At 43.7% G+C, this 25,678-nt stretch overlaps 1 protein-coding gene across 1 annotated transcript in view; it reads left to right on the top strand.

Moving 5' to 3' along the window:
• Window positions 1–25,678, top strand: part of AGPS (alkylglycerone phosphate synthase) — a 732,223-nt gene that overhangs the window by 317,673 nt on the left and 388,872 nt on the right. Inside the window, exon 9 of the mRNA XM_078681513.1 lies at window positions 16,053–16,178. Within this exon, the coding sequence (XP_078537639.1) occupies window positions 16,053–16,178 (126 nt within the window). The remainder of the gene's footprint in view (window positions 1–16,052; window positions 16,179–25,678) is intronic.

Raw genomic sequence — 25,678 nt, 5'->3', positions numbered from 1 at the left:
TGTTCAAAAGCCTTCTCTGCATCTGTAACAGGTACCATCGGGTTGGTGGCTGAAATGGCGTCACCATGAGCATATGGAACCGGCATCTGATTTAAGTAGAAGTGTTGTGGTCTAGTACAAATCCATCTTCGTATGGGTGGATGGTGGTTGGCACCACCTCAAGTATACGGCTCACTATGACTTTGCTAAGAATTTTATAACCAATGTTGAATACTGAAAGCCATCAGAACAAGTTTCTATCGCTTGTGTCTTGTCGGGGTTTGAAGAGGGATACTATCAAGGCCTACCTTGTTGTAGCTGGAAGTACCCCATTCTGGTGTGCATCTTTGTACACATCACGAAGCTTAGGTGCCAGAACATCTATGTTGGTCATAGATTTATATTTTCTAATCCATCAGCACCAGGTGTCTCCCCTTCATACATCAGTGATTACTTTCTTAGGGCTGTATTTAGAGTTTGGCAGATGGGATATTCAGCAAAACATGACTGATATCCTGCCCGCTGTATTACCGGTTACACAGGCTATAATGCACTTGTAATAGTGCTCTCTGCCCCTCTTCTGGTATACAGTTTCGAATAATATTCGAAGAATACATGATTCATGTTTAGTTGTATGTTCACCTCTAAACCCATGATGTTTAGGACATTTGTGCTCTGGTCTCGTTTTAGTTCAGGTTTATTCAGTTAGGCTAATACGAGCCCAGACTTGTCTCCATTGCTACGTTCTTTTTTCCCCAGTAGTGCTTGTAGCGTAGGCATCAAATCACTTTTAATAGTTGGACATGCTTGCTCATTTCCATGGTTGATTTCTTCTAGCAACTCGGGTGAGCAAAACAACTTTTCCAAGGATCCCAGCTCATTGCCTAATGTCTTTCTAATTCCAAACACTGCCCTATTACAATGTCCCCATATAACAACACGTTCCATAGAAATGTCAGAAGCTGCCCCATGATTGTCCCTGAAATTGTGCCTGGTCTCTTCCTGTAGTGTGCGCCTGAATACTGGGTCCTCCAATGCTGCAACTTGGAGTTTTCTGTTTGAGGTCGATGTTTTACAACTGCCCCACTGCAGTTGTAATAGGAAAATGCTATGGTCTGATAGGGTCCTACAAAGGTACTTGGCATAAGTAACCAATGTGTTCATGTCCCTAGAGCTGTAACTCTTATCCAGTGCAAGTCATATATGTGGGAGAAGGAGGAATATTCCCTTAGAGCAAGACGACGTGCTTTCCAAGAGTTGATCAGTTTGCAGTATTACAGGCATTCCATTAGTGTCTTCCCTCTTGAACTACTGGTAAATTTGACAAAGGAGGGTGGGATCTGACTTTCTCCATGTCGCCAAAAGTTTTGTAATCTCCTAACAATATCAGTATGTAAGCTGTGTTCTCCATGGGGACAGACAAGGAATCAAATGTTGTTTGATCAACATTTGATGCAAGTATTCCTGCCATTAGTAAACCTACCACATCAAGCCTTATTGAACCTATACATATCACCCCTCGTAATGTTTTTGTGTCTTAAGTGTAATGAAAGGTTCATTAGGCACCTTCCAAATCAAAGCAGTAGGCCTCTCATTTCTTTTAATAATTTCATACTTTACAATTTAGATGTGTCTCCTGTAAAAGGATTATATGAGCAATCTGACTCTTGAGAGATATGTAAAATCTGTATTGCTTGGTAGCATTATTCAAGCCCCTCACATTCCACGTCAGTATTGAGTATTTGTTTAAATAAGGTATGAGTGGAAACTAAAGCTCTGTGATTTACCACCTTCCAAAAGTTCCTGCCCTCTACCTTTTGTAACCAGTGATATGTTTGTTAGTACGAGCCAGCTCAGCTGTGTAATGACCTTTCTTTAACCCAAGATCCCATGCCAATAGCAAACCCACCTGAAACTGCCCTGACACCCCCCTGAACCTTCTCTCCCCCCCGATTTATCTGTATCTTCAGATTTTTCAAGCAACCCTATATTGTGCGTCGGGATCTAACTGAATGTTCTGCCCCTTATGCCAAAAAGCCAACACGCTCTGTTAGATCTTTCACTTATTCCTGTAGCCAGTCGGGGTACAGCTTCAAATCGCCTAGTATGCCTTTGTTATTTTTAAACTACCCACTAGTTTTAATTTCTGTTAGTCTAGTGCAGCAGACTAATGTCCACCATCAAGGTCTCAATCTTCTTTTCAGATGCTTCCTTTGTGGCGGCCAATCAGCTGCCTCCTCCTTCAGAGTGCGGACTGGTTGGTGTGCTAAATGGGGCACTTGGATAGTGCTCAGACTCTTTGGTCGGCTTAGGCTTGCCCATTGCTTTTAATAGGTCTTTTTTTTTATTGTTTGCAGCTTATGTTTTCACCATCTCAAAGACTTCCATAGTCTCACTATGGATACCTTGTTACCACTTCAAGCACCACACAATAATAAAATGCAGTGCAGCGTATTGCAAGGGAAAATGAAAATGAGTCAGACTTTCCTCATCTTATTCCCTGCCTGTGCCAGGGAGCATCTATCATATCCAGACATGGGACCGAGCTTCCCCACAAATCTCAAAATATTGTTAGTTTATTTCTTTAACCTTAGGGCATTGTTTCTGAAAGCCGTATACAGTTGATGATGGTGTTAAGCTTAGGATTCTTGACAGAACCCTGGTGTCCTTTTTTTTTTTTAGGTGCTTAGTCCATCCCAGAGCACAACAACCTATTAGACAGGGCCATTCCACCCGTCTCCAGCATGGTCTGCAGGACGCCAGGGTAGTCGTTTCTGTCTCCAGCATCAAAGTCATCCAGAGTAAAGACTTTCAGACACTGGACAACCCACTGTTGTCTGGCAGCAGTATCCCTTGCTTGAGACCCTCCAGGTCAGCTGTGGATTCACCTCGCAACTATGTCAGCTACTGGATCTTCTCTGTTAGATGGTCTGGGTCTCCCAACTTAGCCAAAACAAGAGCGGGTTTGCACGTCCATATGTCAGACGGTTGTACACCTGTGCTCCTTGCCACAAGGTCCGTGGGGAGAGTTGTCGGAGCCTACTTGGTGCCGCCATCTTGAATGCTGTAATGGCGAGTCTCAAAGATGTGCTTCGGCCAACATATTCTGCCATATCACTTTCTGCTGTGCCCAATGTGCCCCACATAGTTTGTGGGCTCATTAGCTTTCATGCTGTATCAAATAAGACTAGTTTCTGATTGGAAGAGACTCTCTGCTTGCGGCAGCCAGCAAGGAGCCCCTGGGAAAGCTTCTCACACTATCAGCTGCTGGCCACACCCTCTTTCCATATTCCAAGCCCACTTCCTAATTGATATTCCTGTCAAGCCTCTGCTGTGTCCTACTGACATGAAATAATGTTATTGGTTATGATATGTTATGCAGATTTGTAGAGCGCAGTATCACCCTTGAGGGTATCCAGGCATTGAATAATATGTAAGATTGTATGTAAAATAATACACTGTGTTCAGACTTTACCACATTGCAATAACAAACCCACTCTAAAAGGCATCTTGGCTTCAACATAAGGTTTTCGCAAGAATACATCAGACTTAATGCCTTTGTCATAACGTTTAATGATAATCAGATCAAAACTATGCTATATTAGGTTGGCATTATGGACTTATCATCATAAACAATTCTGTCATTATGCATTGAGCATAAGCTGGACAACAACGCATAAAGTGCAATACAATCTCTCATTTCAACGGAAGCGCATATCTTTTGCTCAATCAGATGCTGGAGTTAAGGGAATCTACATGTAGACTGAAACAAAGCCCTTCTCAGTATTGATATATTGATCTCATAAGGCCTGGCTTCAGTGCTCCTCCACTGTCAAGCCAGATCTAAAAAATATGGTGGAGCTCAAACTCAGTCAATGCCAGAAGGTCGTGCCAGATGCATTCGAGTGGCCCCAATGGCAGTTTTTCCACCTGTAATGTTATTGCGATTTCATAAAGGCACTGCCTGCTCTGGTGACATTGGTTATTCTTTTTTCAAGATACTGCAGTCTTCTCCTTCTTCCCTTTTTCTGTCTTTTGTGATGGGTTTAGTGACAGAAAGGTGTTGTTGCCCAAGTCCTGTAGGTTCAAGCCATGTGAGTCATGCAAGAGACCAATGCCAAGGACTGCCCACGTGTGGTTTCTGGGACTCAACCTGACATAAAGGCCGGTGATCTCTGTACTCAAGTGCTTTGGCAGAGGAGGAGGCAAAACTATTTTCTGGCATTATGGTGTTGGGGGAGACATTCAAAATCATGCTTGCTCTCCTAATGGTGCCATGCGAGTTCCCTGTGTTTGTCTCTGATTCAAGAAGAATGGTCTCGCAACCATTTGAATCATGAAAGGGATAAAAAAAACTTTTGCATTCTTCTTCTTCACCCATAGAAAGACAGAGAACAGTGCTTTTATACCCATAAAGCTGCCAGACTCCAAGCCCATTTCAGTGATGCAACATCACAAAATGAATTTGTAGTAGCACAGCAAGCTGACATGTTGTAGCTGTTTGTGATATCCGACAAATCCTTAGAAGCTGCTAAAATAGAGGGGGCAACTCCAAAGTACCTCTGCAAGCGTCTGGATCGAGACATTTTTTTATTTTCAGTGTAATTTTGTTCGAAGAAGTTTCATCACTGTCCACTTTCCAGGCTAGATGCACCATCAATATAAAACTTTGTTGAATACCAAGTCATCCTGGTCACTGTATGATTTAATGATTCAGTTTTTTTTCTTTCTATTTTTGTGTTTTCCCTGTGTTTATTGATCAGTTGGATCTTCTGTCTTGTATATCAATATTGGCCCAGTTCCAGCTGATATTGGATATACCCTATTGTTATGTAATTACCCATCAATGTGCAAGGCACCGGCTGTGTCTCTGATGGCGCCAACATCAAGTTCTTGACTTCATCGGACTCCTGTTGCTGATCTTAAATAAGTTCATTCTGGAAAAGAGTGGCTGTGTTTCATTCAGATGAAGACCTCCGCAAACAAGGTTCAGCTGCCCAGAAATGTACTATGATTGCATCCTTGCTGTGTTTGGACTCCGATGATCTCCCAACGAGGAAAAATGAGGTCTTAAGGTCATCTAAATCTGTGCATCTGGGGCCTATAACATCTCTGGGGCATGATGTGACTCAGGAACTATATGTTGAACCACAAGTAACCCATGGGGTGGATGAGACTATACTAGGGAGTCTCATCAGTGTCACTGGAGCTATTCTCGAAGAGCCACCTACAGAAGAACACTGTAAGGTGGTTTTTTGGAATGTGGCAGGACTAAAGCAGAACATTTTAAACCCGTCCTGGTGTAATGTTATTGCTGAAGTAGGTATATTAGCTTTACAAGAAACCTGGACCACCACAGCAATACACCTTAATGGTTACAGAACTTATTTTACACCTGCAGTGGGGGGAGCACACGGAAGACCAAAGGGGGGACTGTCCGTGTATATATCGAACCTCCTAGTTACCGATAAAATTACTTTTTTTCCTGGTTCCAGTTATTACCAGAAAATTGTCATTGATACAAGGAAGGGTCTTACGATTGTCCTTTTTAATTTTTACAATAACTGTCTAAGTAGCGTAATTAAGGATGTTTTTGCTAATATAAGCACAGATATACAGAATGTTTTTGAGGAAAAAAAGGGTGAAGTCATGGTATTATGGGGGGGTGATTTTAATTGTTCTTTGTGCAAAAAGGGCCAGAAGGGTATTTGCGGTCTGATGTTGGAGCAGGACATCAGCTTGACGCATTTTGAACATACCCTTCTAGGTGATTCATTAAATGAGATGATTTTTAATTTTGATCTTGGTTTTACGAATGAGCTAGCCCACCACACAATGCCATTTGTTCCAACATTTGTGGGGCGGGGGGCTTCGACTACCATTGATTTTAGCCTCTGTACAAGTAGCTCGGCGGGCAGACTGATTAGCTCTAGTATCATGAACTTACCCTTAAGTGACCACTACCCACAGGTACTAAAAATGGAGAATCTTTTTTCCGTTGTGGATCATGTTGTAGGTCCCGATATTAAGGCGCCGGACGTGAATCTAGGTACCCAAAATGGATATAGCCTTAAATGGAGTAGAGTGGTCCCGGCTGATTTTCTTTTCAAATTAGTGAATAAGTGTAGGAGTAATTTTTTGACCTGCCTGAACGAGCATGCTGACAGTGATGAAATTTTAAATAATTTTTATATTATTTCTATTGCAATCAAGGAGGCGCTGTGGGTTGCAAAGAAAAACTCCCTAAAGCACAATAGAAAATGGTTTGATAATAAATGTACTACTGCCCTATCAAAGCTTAGACAAGCGATCCATAAAACACCGCGGGATGTAACTCGAATTAGAATCCTGAGGAGGGACTATAACACAGCACTGAAGGATAGGAAGGCGGCCATAAGAAACGAGGCTTGGGATGATCTATGCGAGGCGTCACAATCAAAAGACCCGGCAGCTTTTTGGAGGGTAATTAATACCCCGCTCCTCTATGAAAATAAGGCACGGATGGAAATTGCCATCCCTGAAGATGAGTGGGTGGCGCATTTTTCCTCGCTCTATAAGGCTGTGGAACCAGTCTGTGACATAAGTCAGGACTTTATGTCCCCAAACATAGATCCAACCCAAGTACTGGTCGTAACCCTGCCCGAAGTTCTGGCGAGCTTGAAGGCAACCAAAGGGGGTAAGGCTGCTGGACCCGATGGTATACCAGCAGACCTTTATAAGGCCAACACTGAATTATGGGGGCCTTTGCTTGTCCAGCTTTTTAATGTTGCTCTGGCTAAGGGCTTAGTTCCTACCTGGCTTACATCGATTATAGTCCCAATATTTAAGAAAGGGGATAGGCAGAACTGCATGTGTTACAGGCCAATTTCCTTACTGGACTCATCTATCAAAATTTTAGGGAGAGTTGTTTTAGATAAATTGCGAATCTGGGCAGAAGAGAATGGGGTGCTATGTGATTTTCAATTTGGGTTCCAAAGAGGCTTAGGGACTATAGAACAAGGATTGAATTTGTTAATCCTCCAGCAGAAGTATGTAAAGGTTAAAAAACAACGTCTATATCTCACCTTTGTTGACTTATCGTCAGCTTTTGACTGTGTTTCACACAATAAATTGTGGTCAATTATGACTGAGTTGGGGGTAGACAATGCCATTATCTGCTTCTTGCGAGATCTATATTCCGGGGCCAATGCAAGTGTCCGTTTTGGGAATGATGGTGAATGCACTAGACAATTCGGGATTGGTCGGGGTGTACGTCAAGGATGTGTTTTAGCCCCATTTTTATTTTTGCTCTACATAAATGGCCTGGAGAAACGACTGGTGCAGGAGGGTAGGGACATGCCTATGGTGGGTGGAAGGCCTGTCCCCGCCTTGATGTACGCGGACGATGCCGTTTTGATGGCACGAACTCCAATGGCGTTACAAACCTTGGTCACCTCTTTTAACAGTTTCATGCTTGGCTTAGACTTAAAGATTAACTGCTCAAAAACACTGTCCATGTTTTGTGGGCCAAGATCAAACAAGCATTTGAAACCCATTTTTATAAATTCCAATCCCCTGGAAAAGACCTCCACTTTTCCCTATTTGGGAATTCTGTTTCATGAAAGTGGGTCATGGACTAGTGCAATCCAGGCTAGATCTCTGTTGTTCTCCAAAACTATTATGGCCTTAAAATGCTTTATGAGAAAATTAGGGAAAAAACCCATAAAAGAGATTTTAACTATTTATAGGGCTACCTGCTTAGCAGTAGCCACTTATGGATCAGGGCTGTGGGGTTACTCAAATATTAACACAATTCAAACTATGGAAAATAAATTTTTACGCCACATCCTGTCTGTACCTGAGAGTACTGCAACTATGATATGCCATGTTGAATTGGGAGTAATTTATGTTACTGATACGATCAAGATTCAGCCAATCCTTCTTTGGCACAGGGTGTGGACAAATGATGAATGTCTGGTTAATCGGGCTATTTTAAAGGACGTTTTAGTATTGGACAATATCAATGATTCCAAATGGATATGCTATGTCAAGAACTTTCTCAGTGAAATAAATTGTGTTCAATACTTCGAGGACCCACCAACTATGGCATACATATCAAGAAGAGACTTGAAAAATTTGTGTATTGCCCATCTTAGGGACAAAAGACACTTAGATGAGGCAAGAAAAAAGACTGTCTCTGCTCACCAGGACATTTTATGTGGAGATAAATTACAGCCATATCTGTCCCTATATATGTCTAATCATGAACGTTTCCTTTTAACCCGGTTTAGACTCAATATTGTTTTTAGAGTCTTGTCCTTTCCTGTGATGAATTGTTGGCTGAAAGAACTACCCTTTTGCCCATGTGATGATGTCTCCCCACAGTCCGATATTCATATTTTATTCTTTTGTAAATTTTATACTTTCTCTCGGAAGAAACTTATCATCCCGATTCTCAAAGACTTAAACATACGTAGATGTCGCTTAGCGTTCTCTGAATGCCAGAAAATGGAAACTGTTTTTATGGTAGCCTCTTTGGGCGAATTTTTTAAATCTACTTTTAAATGTCGTAAATCGATCTCAATGAATTAACCTCCTTATTGTACATATGCATTTTAAACAACAAATATATGACTCCCGTGTAAAACTGTATTTTCTTCATGCTACTTTTATGGTTATTTTGTTTTTTTAACCGAATAAAGTATTTTGAACTGAACTGACTCCGATGATCTTACATTTTGTGGCCCATGCTCTACCACTGAGTAATATAGTTAATCCAACAATTCAGGTGTGGTAGTGGATGATTTGTAAAATACCAGCTGTGTTGCTACATCCCAGAGGGGGATTTTCAAGGTCATTAAGAACTGTATAATTCTTTTGCACAGATTTCCTGAAAACAGCAGCAGTGTTTACAAGCCCCATATACCTTCCACATAAAAGAAAGCCAAGATGCTTACTAAGATATTGGCTCCGTCAGGCCAATTAACCGAGGACCTTTTGGCTACGGCAAGCAGCGTTTGACCACAATACTCCATGGGCAGGCTGCTAGAAAGCCTTATATGGCCCCGAGGTTCACTTTCTGAGGTTCACTTACAAATCAAGAGACCTTAGTGGTTCCTCTGCCAGGGCAAAACATAATTGCTTCACTTCAGTGCACCATGAAGCATGCTGAAAAAAAGTCTGGGTTGTAAGATTTCAAATGGATACATTTATTACAGATTCCTCACCTTATGGTGGGAAGGTCTCTTAGGAGACTCCCACTCCTTGATGGCTTTTGCGTCCATCGAATCTCAATTGAACAATTGAAACTTAAGTGCAAAAAATTATTGATACAATTGTGGCTCTGTGTTTAGTTTTGTACATCTTGTTTGACACTACTGGTTCATATGCATGAAATTCATTGCTTCTTGCAGCCCTGTAAACTTCATCAGGTGTGGCTTGTGTACTCTCATGCTAGATGTGTTTATAGTATCCCAGGTGAATTGTTCATACATGATTATTCTTTGAACTGAAGTATATTCAGAAAGCTGTTTATAGATTTTTCTAGCATGTTCCCAAACAATTCACTTTTAATTCCCTTTTTTTATTTCTGGATGTATAACCAAGGCAAAAACAGTATTATTTTTGTAATGTGTAGTGTTTCATACCCAGAGGACAAGAAGCCTTGAAGGAGAATTCTGGCTTATCCTATCCGGCTTTCTCCAAGTGTGGAAAATAAACACATTTGTATGTTTTAATGTGGGTGCTTGATTTGGGCAGGGCAGCTTCTAAAGTAAAAAAAACCTACATTGGAAAAATCACAAACAAATCTTGTAGGTGCATCCCTCCTTGGTGACCCTAGAATTGACCTAGTAAAGCATCAATCTCATGTCCCTCCCTTCCCTCACTAATACAGATTGCACAAGAACATGATTTTTATTTATATAATTGTAATATCTCAAATGCCTTTTGTGGTGTTACCATTACCCATCTTATTTATACTAGCATTCTCACTTTTGTTTTTTAATTTCTCCTCATCCCTTACTTTCTCAGCTGACCGGCCTACCCAAAGCACGTTGGACAGGCTCTTATTGAATCTCGACTCCTATTGGATGATACCCGCTCTTATGCTTTCAGCATTGTAAAACTTCCCTGTTTATGCATAATATTGACGTTGTAGATTACTTCATGTGTATTGTAACGGAATTGTGCTTTGTTTTTTTGGACATGGGTCATCTACAAAGGCATCTGCTAGAGCCCAGCGTGGTTCTATTCCCTGATCAGATACCACATGTCCCAGATATTTGGTTTTGTTATTTGCAAATTCACATTTCTCTTAGTTTACTGTGGTGCCTGTTTTTTGTAAACGTTTCAGCATCTCAACTAACACCTTGTCATAATCATCATTGTTTTTCTTGTCTGTGGAATATCATCCTAGAACGTGACTACTCTTTTGATCCAACCCTCCCTCAAATATTTTAAACATAATTCTTTAAAATACCAAAGCAGGAGACACCAATTCAAATGGAATTGTTGTGAGGGACTGAAACGTCCTAATGGACAAAACAAAGGCAGCGCTGGGAAGCCCTTGGGCAGCCATGAGCTATACAAATCATATAAACATTGTAGTGTCTCGAATCGGAATGAAGTTCCACCTGATGGTAAACCTAAGTTAGGTCGACTTGACTAAAACACTTTGTTCCATCAAAGTTTTTTCAAAATATTGCAAACTCGCAGCAAAGAATGTGAATCAACACAAATCTCTTGGTTTTAACTCATGTAAACTCGCTGCTGTAAACAGGGTTCAAATATCTTTCATATATGTCCTCGGTACGCCAGGCACTAATTCACTCAGACTGGCCCAGCTGAAGATAGTGCCACTTCAAGCATTCACGCTTGTGTACATCATCACGGCGAAACATTGTCTGTGGAACATATGCAGCAAGGCCCACAAGCCTGTGAATGCAAAGACTGATCGTGGTGCAAAGTCTAAAAATAAAAGAAAAGTGACTACAAATCTCCAGTTGTAATTTGTTCAATTCCTCTCTGAATCCGCGTGGTAATCCACAAATACAACATTTTGATGTTTGTTGTGCACTCGCTGGGCTTATCAAACCCTTCGCCAGTTTGTGGTATTTAAATCGAAAACAGAATGCAAATCTAAACACATTAGCAGATGCTTTTTTTTTTTAATCAACCCATCGTAAGCAGCATCGTGTAAAATCACCGACTCTGAAAAGCCAGGTTTACTGAAAAGAGAAGCATCATGGCAAAGCCACTACGTTAGAGTCCATGTGTACTAGTGTCTCGCTTTTCCCCATTATGTGTTTTACTATAGTAGGCATGTTTTATTTTTATGTCTAATCGTTGTGGTTTTATTTTCACAGTGGAGTAGTCGGGCATACAGTTACTTTTAATGTGAATAAAATACTGCCATGTCATAAATGCTTTTCTGTTTTTCCAAAAAAGAAAGAAAAGAAAAAGACAGTGAGCAGTGCTTCGGGTCCTGGTTTCTGCACCTTTTTCGTGTCTCATTGAGTACTGAAGCTGCAAGTAAACCAGTTCAAAAAGCCCTTGTATATTAAAAGTGTGTTTTGTACCGCATAAAGAGGCATGCGTTTTTTTATGCATAATAGATGATGCCCCACATACATTGTTTGTGTATACCCCTTATAGAAAATGCACTTTTCGTTGCAGATCCTCTGCTCCCCCTTCAGGTTGATAAATTGTCTGTACCCAAGATAAGCATTACATTGCTCATCAGACAGATTAGTGGGTATGTGTGTACAATCGTTGGCATATTTTACATCGCTGCATGACTTGTTTGAAAAACGAAAGCACTTGGTTAACCAGACTTAACAAATTGATCAACAAAGATTAATTGTCTCGTGTGCTGCAAAAGCAGGTTCCTGCAGATGGTGCTGTCTGGTGTATCATTCGATGTGAGATGGTGGAGTTTTTCAAATGATTTCACTGGGACTGCTTCGGGTTTGTTGCAGTTTAAGGGCATTCATTCACACTCAGGTGCTGCACAGATGGCAGAACTGAGCTAATATGGAAAAATGAGAAACAAGTGACTATTTAATGTAAGGAATGCATGTTCTGCATGGCAAGTAGGTGATGCGATTGCATACAGGAAGCCCTGCCAGATGGCTGTACGTTAAAACACATCGCTCCTTCAGAGAATTAAGTATAGGCAATTTGCTCAAATTTTCTGCAGGCCTGCTGCATATCACATTAGGGGAAAGGGAATGAGAGATTAAGTGCTTTATTTATTGGAAGTGTTTAGAAGAAGTTGGCAGATCTGAAGGCCTAGTCTGCTCCCCATATGTGCAGAACTTGCTCTTTTACAAACAGGCTATTACTTTACATTCAAGTGAGAAGTGTATGTTTTTGTGTGAGGGTGCGTGCACATTCCAAACGCGTTCTTAACGGGAAGTTATGGTTTTTACTCAAAAGAAAAATAACGTTTGTTACAAAAAATGAAAAACCACAAAAACATTTACAAAAGTGGTTGTAATGCAAAACCTAGACGCACTTAAAATTGAAAGTAATCGTACACGGCGTTCCTATAAATCTCTCCTTTTAAACCATCTAAATAACCCCCATTAACTACCTGCATAAAATTTGAAATGAAGTCATTGATCAAACGTCGTCAATGTTAGCAATTAAAAAAAGCTATTCCTGCAGAGTCACTGTCACCTGGACACCTGCCATGCAAACCTTAGCGCACATATGCACTGAGTTGCAAAGTGAAGGCACATAAGCAATGAATGGTCACTCTTTCTTCCTTCATTAATGTTTGTGAAAGTCGGAGAAAACAAGAAAAAACGTGTCATTGGAGAATAGCCGATGCTGCACTAAGTCTAAGGGGACCTGTTCAGGTCCACCCACTAATTCAGCGGCCATGGGGGATTATGTAGGTTCTGCCACTCCTTGTCATTATACACTCCCATCTGGCCGATGGGCGGAGTATCCTTTGTCTTCTCCTGTCCTTGTAAAATGTCTGAGGAGGGGTTCTGAAAGCATGCCTCCAGCACTGAGCTCACCACTGAATTCCTCCCTTTCGCCTTGCCTAAGTTTGAGAGGGTTTGTTTGCAACCTGAGTGAGGCAGGGCCGCCATTGCAAGCAAATGGATTTGCCATAATTTATCATCGGTCCTGACGCCAGGCTTAAAATCACCCACTTCCTCTAACAATGTCAGGTGTCAGGACTGAATCTTCCATCTCTTTCAAGGACACCATGAGTTATCCACCCATAGGAAACATCCTGTGTCTTGTGTTCTGCTGCAGCTCTACCGCCCAACAAAGTAAGCGCTTTTGTTGAGAAAGGAAATTCCTGTTGGATGGCCTTTTTCAGTACCCAGCTCTTCAATATCATGGTACCGAAATTAACTCTTACTAATGAGTAAATGTACGAACGACTAACACATTTAGTGATCATGTATGGCATTCCCCGACGATGAATTCCTAGTGTAGTGTTGCATGCTTTTTTGGCTTCTACTGATGCCACAGCATGTGCCTCTTGACGCATTCCTGTTTCCTGGATAATGTGCGCGACTTGCCAGAGGTTAATGGCCATGTTGCTGCCATTCAGAAAAGCCTCATTTACAGAGACAGATATATTTTAGGTCTATATTGAACTTTAGAAGGGTCACTGACTCCATCTTTAACACAGACTGTGGCAATATACCTTTGAGCTCTTTTTCCCTTAAGCCTCTTCAAGAGTTTATCTGTTAATGTTACTTTAGGAGTTTGAAATCCTACACTAGAAGTTCATCACTTCCAGGAGTCTTACCCGTTGGCATTTTCTTGAGGTGACCAATATCATCTCTCTTGCCAGAGGCTGCTCAAGTTTGCACGTACTATTTTTTTACAAGCGCGACAACATCCTCGATCCTTATTTCCTTGAGGCAGGCAAGTTCCCGATTCCCAAGCCAGTTCTGGCGCTGCTCATGCAGCATGAGATCAGTGCTAGGATTGAAGGAAGCCGCCTCTATCAACGCTCACAAGAGCACTGGAGGCCTTTGCTTTCTCTAAACCAGCTGTCTTAAGACAGTTGGGTTAGACAGGTTTAAAATGCACATGCCTGGCTGGCCGTCGCAAGATGGCCGGCCAAAGAGACATGGGCATTTTAAACTCCAGTGCACAAAGCTCCCTGCTTCTACTCAGCAGCAATGACCCGCCCCGTCCTGGCGGTCAGTTAGAGATGGGTCGGTTGCTAAAAAATAAAATGGTTATAGCCCTTATTACAATTTTATTTTCAGCTCTGGCCTGGGTCTTTTGTTTGTGGGGCAACGCTCCTCTGCTCAATCGGAGGATCCACCCCTGGTCTTTCTGCTATTTATCGCCAAGCCCTTGTGATTTGTGAAGAACATGTCCACTTGAATAAAATCTTTTGCTCAACAATCATCGGACCCTATAACTCTCCCTTTGTGTTTTAATTTTTTATCTCCAATACAGAATTTTGCCCAGGCCTTCCATGATCTGCCTGAGTTGCATCTTTTCCTTTACAATCTTCACCCATGACTTTCAATGAGAGCTCACTCTCTTTTGCCCTCGCCTTTATTCAGAGTCTTTATTTCTCTTGTTTAATTACAAATGTTTTATTAATGCAGGCCGTGCTCTTAACTGCCTTCATGTCTTCCCTCTCCATGATGACCACACCATAATTATTTAAAGCATCGAGCTTCATTGCATCCTATATTTTGCTAGGGAAATAATTCTGTGGAACGGCCTCTACCCTTAGTCCCTGGGTGGTGGTAGTCAATAAAACATTGTTCCATTTATATTTCTCAGTTAGGGGAGAGTGGTCAAAGTAAACTGTATTAGAACATTGGAATGTTGGGAGCTCCATTGAAGACAATGGAGTGCTCCCTGCTTCTACGGGCCAGTAAAGCCCCGCAGAGCAACATTCCAATGTTTTACAAAGGACTCTCGGAGCTCGAGGGGATCTTCGGGAAGCCTTTGTTTTTATTTGTTAGTGACAGAATGTTCTAATAGCCTTATAGCCCTTCGTAGCAGGGCTACACCAGCTATTAAAGTCCTGCTCCCTTGTTAAAGTACCTTGCCTTCGGCTCGGGCCATTAATGCGGAAGCGGGCCTTTAATAGCCGGTATGGCCCCCTACAGCGGGCTATAAGGCTATAATATAGCAGTTCAGCAAAATGTGCAACCTGTTGGAAGTGAGGAAAGTCTAGCCTTGAGTAGTCTTCCCTTGCCGTTCTGTCTATCGTATTCAACAGAGTTCTTCGTTGGGCTCTCAGATTTGCTGCCAGCTTTGCTGGTTCACTCACTGCCCAGGTATACATTCTTCATCTAAAGTCCTGGATTCAACCCTGTCCCTGCACTAGTCTTCCTCCACGCTCCACGGCAGCACTACGTCTGAAATAAGTTCGCAGACATTCCTTGGTCATTAGTGGTTTGGTCCTCTTCTCTGAGCAACTGACTATTGATCATGCTTCTCGCAGCCTCCCAGCTTTGATATGCCGCACACTTTACTTGAATTGCGCATGGAACCGTTACAGCCACATGCTTTTTGAAGGCTTTTCATCGGCTTTTCATCAGATATTTTGTTTTGCCTATAGTCTTATAGACAAATAGGGATTAAATTACCCCGACACACTGCTGGAGGACACCCATTGCACGTTGTGGTTTTTTGTCTAATCAAAGTAAGCTTGAAATGTATACAAAATGTTAACCCTGGCCCATGGCGTTAGAAATTAGTTGATAGTGGATCATTAAAGCACTTCACCAGGGTGCTACAGTAGCACATAAGGGCCATTGTGTTGGCTATTGTGCAATGTATTTACTTTTTGTCTGTTCCCTAATGCAGCACTTTTTTAATTTTCCCTTCAGCCCTGAATTTTCTTTTAAAATTCGGTAACACTACATTGCAAGAGCATACAAATAAGGTTGGAGAAAGCAGCATTATCTCCTGATGTAAACATTTGAACCTATGATTTACTGATGTATTTTATGACTAAAATTGCTGCATACAAATTGAAGAAAAGCACTAACTGGACAGTAATTGCTGACACCCTCTATACTAAAAATGTGCAACATAAGAGCTGTTTCTATCTCTTTAAACAAGGTTTGAATACATTGTCTTTGCAGCTTGGTGAAAGCGGTTACTGTACAGGGCATGAACCGGATTCTATGGAGTTCAGCACCCTCGGAGGTTGGGTGGCTACAAGAGCATCTGGCATGAAAAAGAATATTTATGGCAACATTGAAGATCTGGTAAAAAAAAAGTTTTCTACATGAAGTTAGCCAATATTTCTGTGATAACTGATATGAACCTGAAAATAAAAGGATACAAATAATGTTACTTCTAAAATAGTTTACTGCTCTTACTTTGTGTCATTGTCTGTGGTACTTGAGAACTTAGGCCTGGAAACTATGCCTTGGCATTTTTAAAAGTCTTTGTGATGAAAGTGGGTATTGTTTAGGGCTGCTGTGCACTCTGTCGTTATGCTTGTATGTCTCTGCATGCTTTACCTTTCCAATTCCATCTTCAGCGCAAACTGGTTAGGACAGCAACTAATGCCCTATTTTTTTGGGTGCTTTGTATTGCTTTTTTTCTTTCGGGTTTTGCGGGCTTGTGTGTGGGAGCAGGTGTTCTGTGGGTGAACCCACTTAGGTTCTAGCCATACTTTAGGAGACGGATTATATATCTACTTACCCTCCTCTCCGACACATTTGTTCATAGTTTCTAAAGACAAATTTATCAATTTATATGAGAGGTTATTGAACAAGTGGATTTCATCTTGAAAGATCAAAGATTTGCTTGGGGAAGTGTGGGAGAAAATAAGAGGGTTTGTTTGAAATGTTCTTTTCATGACTGAAACACACACGTGATATAGGTTGATTTCTTAGATCCAAATGAATGTTTTTACAAGGTCTTCAGCTCCAGAATTACACACTGATCATACTGGGTAGGCTTGGACAATATTCTCTAATGCAGATAATCCTTCTAAAGAGGCTTACCAATCCATACCTCCTAGAAGGGCTCCCAATGTAAAAGTAGTGGAGATGTCAGCCTTGCCTTTTGATACCCATCTTTCTCTGTCAGTCAACACAGCCCTTCAATATTGTGATCTGGCCTCATTCCTATTCCTCATCCAGACCCTCTTCCTCCCTATTGTTTATACTGCATTTTGAGATGGCTGCAATTATCACATGGTTCTCAAAGTCTGCTTTAGGCAGGTAACTCATCTCTTGAAGTCATTGTGCCTTTCACTCTCCAACAGCTGGGCTGAGCACAAGGTTTCTTTTCTTATCAGCAGAGGGCTGGTGCAAGGTGTGTTATCCTATGTGAGGGTGCGGCACGTGGAGAGAGCAGCCTCAATTTAATGGCACTACCTAGTGGAACATCAGGAGGCCCCTCAGGGGGTCATCGACAGAAGGCGTTGTACTGAGCAATGAGCAAGCACACTAGGAAATGGGACACACAGGCTGCTGGACTCCCTTAAGTGTCACTGCCTTGGGTACACAGGGTGACGGACTGACCATGCAGTCGCAGGGCCTTTCAGAAGGTCCCACCCTACAGGACGCCCTCTAGGACATACAGCCTCCAGAGAAGTCCTCGAGACTTAAATCGACATTCTGGGTGCCAATTTGGGTATCCTTAAAGATGATCACAGACAGCTAGTTGAGCGAGTCACAACAGCTGAATGAACAATCATGGAGATCCCTGCAGACCTTGCGGAACTCCGTGTGAGACTTACCACTATGGAAGGCATGGTCTAAGTATTAGAACTCCAAGCGAAGGATGCCGAAAACAGACCCAGGAGGAGCAATATTCGTGTTCTGAGACTGCCCAAATGAATTGAGGGGAACAACATGCTGTCATTCCTGGAGAAGTGTCTGAAAAGTCACCCCTGGGGCAGCTCCACGACATTTGTTTTGCCAGGCTCCTACATTACAAAGACCGGGATCATATCCTGGCTCAAGCCAGGCTGTAAGGTGAGCTTAAATTGGAAAACAGCAAAATGATTATCTTTCTGTACTTCACCATAGAAGTACAGAAACAGCGGACAACATTTCTGGAAGCCAAGAGGCACGTCTAGCAAATGGGAGTGGCATATGACACGTTGTTGCCCGCCAGACTCGGAATCGCGACACCGAACGGAGTACAGTTCTTCTGAACATGCAAGAAGTATGTGAATGGATTGACAAGCACCCACAGGCTGGTCCGAGTCCTATTTCCTCCAAGAACAAGTACCCTCATGGGGGTGCCCCCTCAGGAGACGAGACACTGAGAACAGACGGGAGCTCTTGAGGTGGCGGCATCGATGAGTGGCGGAGGGGCAAACCTGGCTTCAACTGTGGTGGATGGGTCTGACCATCCTCGGATTCAGACGGATAATATACCTCACTCACTGACTCTGAAACTATAATGTTTATGGTGAAACCTGCACTGCTGACGAACTATAGTGTAGACATGGTGATGTGTCCATTTATAGGCTTACCCTTACTTCTCTTCCTCCTTCCTCCATTTTCTTGTTTTCACTACCGTTGGCCAGTGGTGGGTGGAAATCAGGGAGCAACCCTTTTGATGCTGGTTTAACAGCCCCTTGGGTCTACGTCAGAGGATAATACTGTTCCTTAGGATGAGGGGAGTAGTGGAGAGTACCCTTGTGATTTCACGACTCCTCCCCCCCTTTGATTGTAGTGTAGTCCATGCACCCGCGTAGGTTTGAGTTTTGAGTGACAGTTTGGATGGGGGGTGTTTGCCTTTCTTGTCCTGAGTGTGTGGGAGTGGAGTAGTTTCTTGTTTATTAAAGATCCTCCAGTAGAAGCATCTAACAGCTAAAGAAGTTGCAGCACTGCAATGCAGATGGAGATTTCAGGCATATTACATCACCTATTCGGCCTAAGCCTGATGCACATTAATTTGGATAAATACTGGGACTCAATTCCAACATACTGGGAATATCATTGACCAAGGGGCAGATATGTCGTGGTCACAGTATGATTAAATGCAGGGATAGCACACCAATTCGCGTCCATGACCCAGATGTAGTTCAAAGGGCCTTTTTGCCAAATTATCACGTCTATTAGCCCCTCATTTGGTGAGTTCTGTTATTATGGGAGGATACTTTAACTGCTAAAATTGATCCGTTGTCCTTTAGTGTGGCTCTAGCTGATTCTCGACCATCTTCTTCTGCTAATGTGGAGGTTTCCCTGGATAGTGTCTCCGGTTGGATTAAGAGGACGGTGGCCCGGTGCCATCCTACGTCTCGCTGCAAGCTGTTGAGAGACTCTTTATCCAAGCCGCGGTTCTCGGACACGCTAAAACTGCAGAAAAAAACACTGCAAACAGGTAGAACGACTATGGCGGCTGGACGATTGTCGATTGGCTAAACTGAACCTCAGGAAGGTTCAGAAGCTTTATTATTCCTCTATAGCTTTGGCTGTAAAAGTCTACACTACACGGATCGTATTGATCTAGCTAGGAATAACCCTAGGTAGACCTTTTCCATTGTCCAGCGTTTTATTGCCCCTTAAGTGGAATCTGCTTTTCTTCCTGCGTCCAATGCCTCGTATGTGGCGCTGTCAAACTTTTTTATTAATAAAGTTCACTCTATCCAGGCGTCTTTTACGCTAGGTGAACTTCCTTTGTTAGGCCCCCCCCCCCGACACGTTGCATGCTGAGTCACCTTCTCTGGTGGATTTTTTCCCTATTGATCTTCCTAAGTCACTGAAGATTCCCCCCTACCCCCCCTCTCAATTTCGAGAAACTCTATGGCTGGCGGAGTTACCTGAGCCTGCCTCCTCCGTGCCAACTGCAAAAAATCTGGGAGTCTGGTTTGAGGAAAAACTATCCATCTCTATCCAGATTAAGAAGTTGGTGGGGACCTGCTTCGAGTTACTTAAAACCCTCAAGAAATTTCTCCCTAGAGCAGCTAAGGAAATAGTGGCCCGGGCCTTGATACTCTTGCGACTCGACTATGCGAACGCTCTGTATAACGACTTACCGGGCTATCTTCTTTAGAATCTACAGACTGTCCAGAATGCTGCTGCTAGACTTGTTTTTAATATCCCAATGAGAAGCAGTGTTCGGCAGTGTCTGCGGCAACTACATTGGCTACCGGTGGTCAATTAAGTCAAGTTTAAAGCACTGACTCTGGCCATCGCACTCTGTATGCCCTTGGCCTTCTTACCTAAGAAAGAGGTTCCTGTTTTACACCTCCGCCAGACACCTTCATTCATCATCTGTTCTTGACCCATATTCCTCGTTTTCGGCTCACAAGAATGGGGTGCAGCTAACTAGCCATTAGAGCGGCTATGATCTGGAACTCACTTCTGCTGGCTCTCCGCAGTATAAAAGATTTTGGCGTATTAAAAAAAAACTGAAGACCTACCTTTTTGACTAATTGAACTTCACTTTTTTGTTTCTATTCTTTCTCTCTTTAGGCTCGCGCCGGGACACTCCTCGGAGTATCTGTGCGCGGTTCACAATTAAATAACATAACATATTGCTAAGCCAGACCTGGACCGCTCACACCAACTCACTGTGTGATTTTCCTATTACCAAACTGTCAAGAACATTCACTGACTGGCAGATAGAATGGGAACTGGTTGACTCCTGATGCTCACTTCACCTGCGGGATAGAGACAATTCTTTTTTTCGACACTGCATGGTCTTCATGTGCATTTAGACACATTCTCTGCATCCCAGATGTTCAAAGCTCTGTGAAGACAGCGGAACACCATTCCCGTACAGTGTCTGATCATAACCCAACCCTATTGGTGCTGGCAAGGGAAAAAATGTGGCCTTGCACTCCATTGTGGAAGCTGAACCCGAAATCTCTCGAAGATCCAGTGTATCGGAAGAGCATAGGGAACCATTTCAGACAATACTTCACTGATAACAAAGGTTCTACCTCTTCTACTCTAATAGAGTGGGATGCCTGAAAAGTGGTGCTTAGGGGCAGGTGCATAGCCGAAGCAATGGGGGAAAGACGCACACTAACTCAAAGAAATCTTGGACTCTACAGAAGTTTTGCATAGGGTTGAGCTGAGAAGACCAGGCAACCCAGGAGTGCAGGCGGAGCTATTGGAAGCCAGGGAAACAGTGGCAGTCCAAGTTGAGCACCTTCGGTGCTTCGATTACAAGATCTACATGACCAGAGCTCACACAGAGCAAGACCACACCGGCATGCTACTGGTCTCGTTTGTGAACTCTGCTAAATAGGGCCTCTGTGATTCTAGAAATCGAATCTGAAACCGGCCACAAACACTATAAGCAAGTGGGCATTAATAAAGAGTTTCAGAATTTCTATACCGCACTCTATCGCAGTTCATTAACTTGCCCTAACCTTTCCAACACTGCCCCTTGAAGAGGCAGGGGACTTGGGAGGTGAGATCACGCTGCTGGACTTCTGAACTGTGATAACAGCTATGGCCAGGGGGAAAACATCAGGCTCTGATGGCCTTCCAGTGGAGTTGTATGCCATTATGTGGGCGATCTAGCTTCCAAACTGGTGAGCCTTTTTAACACAGCCAAGAACGCAGGCCTGCTACCACATTCCACTCATAAAGGCCTGTTAGTCCCCCTGTTGAATCCTGAGAAACCTGGGCATGAAAAGGGAGCCTATAGGCCCTTTTCAATGCTAAACGTGGATTTTAAGATACACAGCAGGATACTAGCTACTAGGCTTCTTCCCAACATGTCCACGCTAATACATGCAGACTAGGCGGGTTTCATTCCAGGCCGGAGCACCGCAACTAATATACAACAGCTGCCCTCCATTACTAGATGATGACACATATGATCACTCACAGATGGCGATATTTGCGGTAGATATAGAGAAAGCCTTAGACAGCCTAGAGTGGAACTATCTCTATGCAGTCATGAGTTGCTTTCAGCTGTGTGATGGCTACATAGCCTGTACTAGGCTTGTTTATACGAATCCTACGGCTAGAGTGCAAGATGGAACAACTCACCTCCCACTCTAGGATGAGAGGCGCCTATTGGGGCATTTACAGTGGAAGGCGGACACATTTAATCACTTTACCTGCTGACGATCTCCTTATATTCTTGCACAATGCATCAACGGCGCTTGCAGGTGCCCGTAAACTCCTAGCTCGGTTTGTGCAGCACTCTGGGTTAATTGGCGAAAATTACAATTGTTCCCAACCATAATGGATCATTGCCATGATCGTGCAGACTTGTTGGAAGGCAGTGTTGAAAATGACAATCTAGATGTACATAAGCGGCGTTCATTTGTGTTCACTGTACCCCCTGTTGTAAGTAGAACGGATATCGCGAAACACTGACTGTTATCCCGCCAGCATAGACCCATGCACACACGTACACGACAGCCATTTTAGGCACCATGGCCTCTCTGCCCGTTTGTTAAACCCCCGGCACCCCTCCCCGCGCGCACTGCTCATGCATCGGCCATAAAAACCCTCTCCCTCTGCGTGACCCTGCTCTAGAAGTAACACTCCTGCTTGACCCACACCCCCCCATTTCCTCCCAAGAACACCCTTCCCCCTCAGCTGACGAGCCCCCCCAGCTGCACTTGGCTTTTCGACCCGGTCCCAAGTCCTAAGACCAAGCCTCGTGGATGTACACCCCCCCCCCTTTTCCTGCCCAGCATAACAAAACCGTGATACACCAACTAGAGTGCCCGATCTTATAGCCTGCCCAACCTTTGATCTGATCATCCCCTCCTGCCCTCGTGTCCTGTAGGAATGTCCGGCTGAGAGATCACAATCTCTTGTTACATTCAGGGGGGAGGATGACATCTGAGCGACTGGTAGGGGAATAGGCCTGAAGCTGTGATTCCAAGCATACTTTTTCCTACTTCAAAGCGTCTTTATTGCAATAAGGAATGTTTGTGCATCATAAACACGTGTATAAAAGACGAAGCCTCAGAGAAACTAGGGAAGGGGTAAAGAGAGCACCTCCTGAAGACACTACGCGAGTGTCCGAAATGACAGGCTCTCCTCATGAGAAATAAAACTCTGTTCTTGTTTTCCTGTTTCCAGCGCCCGTCTCTTTATTTGGTAATTGTTCAAGATGGGAACTAAGAGGCGTCCTGCGCCAGCAGCCTGGGCATCAGGTGCGTTATGGGCTGACTTTTCCACAATTGGCCTCCCAACGCGGGGTCCATCAGCGACATAAGGTCCGGTAAGAGAGGTCCAGACGATGGGGTGAACATCTAAACGATTGGAGTATACCTGCCTTGAGAGGGCCCTTGTCCGGCTGCCGATTGAATGAACTTCACCGATTCCGAACGGACCTCTCTCAAGTGACCTACTGTCCTGACTGGAATCCCACAGGAATGCTGCGGTAAAAACATGGAGAAAGAGAACGATTGGGCGCTGGAAAAGGGAAGGCGAAGAATTGCCCACACGGTCCGGTCCGGGTAAGGTTAAGTAGGACGTCTTTACGTCCGATTGGTAGGATGGCTTTATCCATCTGATTGATTGATTGATTGTACTTGAAGTATTGGTTCTCTTTGAGACATTTTCTATTTGCAAACAGCGATGAATAGGAACGTTCCTCTCTCTTTGCAAATAGTTAAGGATAGGTAATGCAGACGTTTGTCCCCCTTTGTAATCCGTCATGCCTATTTTTTCTCCCCACTGATTGTTTGTTATCGATTTTTATCGATTATTGCTCTTTGAGATATTCCCTGTCTACAAACAGGGAACAATAGAAATATTCTGCCCCCCTTTGCAGATAGTGAAGGATAGGTAATGCAGATTTTTGTCCCCTATTGTAATCCGTCATACCTGTTTTTCTCCCCACTGATTGATTGATTGTCTGGACATTTATTGTTCAAGGAATAGTTCTTTTGAGGCATTCCCTGTTTGCAAATAACGTAGAAAAGAAATATTCTGTCTAATCTTTGCAAGTAGTGAAGGGTAGGTAATGTGGACCTTTGTCCTCCGTTGTAAATCTCTCGTGCCTATCTACTCCCCACTGATTGGTAAATTAGTTCCACCCGGACCATTTATTAGAGGTAGGTCATCTGGCTTGACCGGAGGGCACCCCTAATAAAAAGGACATATGCAACAATAACGAAGTAATCACCGTATCCTGTTAACAGAAACTTTAGCATGAAACACGCTAGAAAGAGAAGAAAAAAAAAAGGAAAAAAAAAAAGAAAGAGAGAAAGAAATAAGAAAGCAAAATCAGTAGGCCACTGATGAGTTTTTTGATTTCGCCACAAATAGGAAAACGTTAGAAATAAGCTCACGATAAAACACATGATTTCGCTAGAAATAAGAAACGTTAGAAATAAGCCCGTAATAAGAAACATGAAAATGGTGAGAGAAGCCAAGCTTGACATCGCGACGGCCACGAGGCAACTAGGCTTCGCCACCTCTCACTGCTCCCAACATGTCTGTCCCGCCTGCCACACCCCAATAACGGTAACATGAGATAGATACAAGTCAGCAGATACCTACCCCCATTCTGGAAACTCCCGAAGTGCAACAGGTCCGCGGCTACGCCCATCCGGAAGACGAGATCTTCGGCACGTGTAGGGCGGGTCCTGCTGCCAGCCGTCGGTCGGGGAGGTCGTCGCGTAAGGTGGGCCAGAAGAGGAGCCGAGGCCGACGGGATCCGGGCGTCCCCTCTTCTTTCTCCAATAATGGCTGCGACAACATGGGGGGGGGATGTCTTGCTCATGCCACCGACCCCCCCCCCCCTCGCATCTCCTGGTCCAGCCACGGCTTGGTATGAGCTCCCCGTTCGGCCCTGAAGCGGCGCCTTGCAGGCCACCGGGGGGGGGATGTCTTGCCTATGCCTCCGACCCCCCCCCTCTCATCGTCTGGTCCGGCCATCATGAATGTTAACGCCGAGAAAAACGGCATGGGGTGCGCTGGGAGGGAGAGGCGGCGCGAACGAGCCTCTGTCACCTCCCCAGGTGGAGGCCCCCAGTGGCACCCCCAACGCTCCACTCACCCGACAAGGATTCGTCCACTCGTAAAATGGCGGTCGACCCTGCAGGAGCGGGCCCGGTGTGAAGGGATGGCCCGGTTGCTTGTTGATTAAGAAATGAGTCCCACAATCAGAAGTGTTCTCCTCGACTTTGAAGATTCTATAAGAGCCACGGGGGCCCCCGACCCCCGCAGACACCCCCGATGGGGAATGACTGCCATGATTGCCCGCGGAAGAATGAAAATGTAGCCGCGAGACGTCGGCGCTCCCATGCTGGCGCCAGCCTCAGTTTGAATGACTAAAATCCTACAGACTACAGTTCGGATCAGTTCCGGTGAAAACCCAGTATGACCCGGTAGAAAAAATTGTTGCCTCCCTCCCCCTTTGACTGATGGTTCATACTGCCGATCCTTTCTGTTGCCCTTTAACAGAACTTTTGGACTGCCGAAGGAGGCTCTGGGCCAACCACGAGTTGGTGGAGATTTTGACTATGCCTGGATCTGCCTGGCTGCCCCCAAAATGGCGCTGGTACAAATGAAACTTTCAACTCCTTGTTGTACCCCGATTGCTCAGCCTTGGTGTCATGAAATATGTATGCAGTTTTTAAACACAATGAATTGATATGGGATGGGTACTGATTATGTGTTCGGACAATGAATTGACATGAGATGGGTACTGATTGAACATTCGGACAATGAATTGTTGTTAAGTTTTGGCGCATCATGATTATTGAAAGTTTGAATTTCAACACTTATGATACTCGCTCACACTGAAGTTTCGATATGATTTTATTGCACTTGTCGCACTTTTTATGAAATAAACGATCACCGACTCC

The sequence above is a fragment of the Lissotriton helveticus genome, chromosome 3_1 (assembly GCF_964261635.1).
Source record: "Lissotriton helveticus chromosome 3_1, aLisHel1.1, whole genome shotgun sequence".
Taxonomy (NCBI): domain Eukaryota; kingdom Metazoa; phylum Chordata; class Amphibia; order Caudata; family Salamandridae; genus Lissotriton; species Lissotriton helveticus.
Note: the sequence above shows the minus strand (reverse complement) of the source record. Positions and strands in the feature narration are given on the sequence as shown.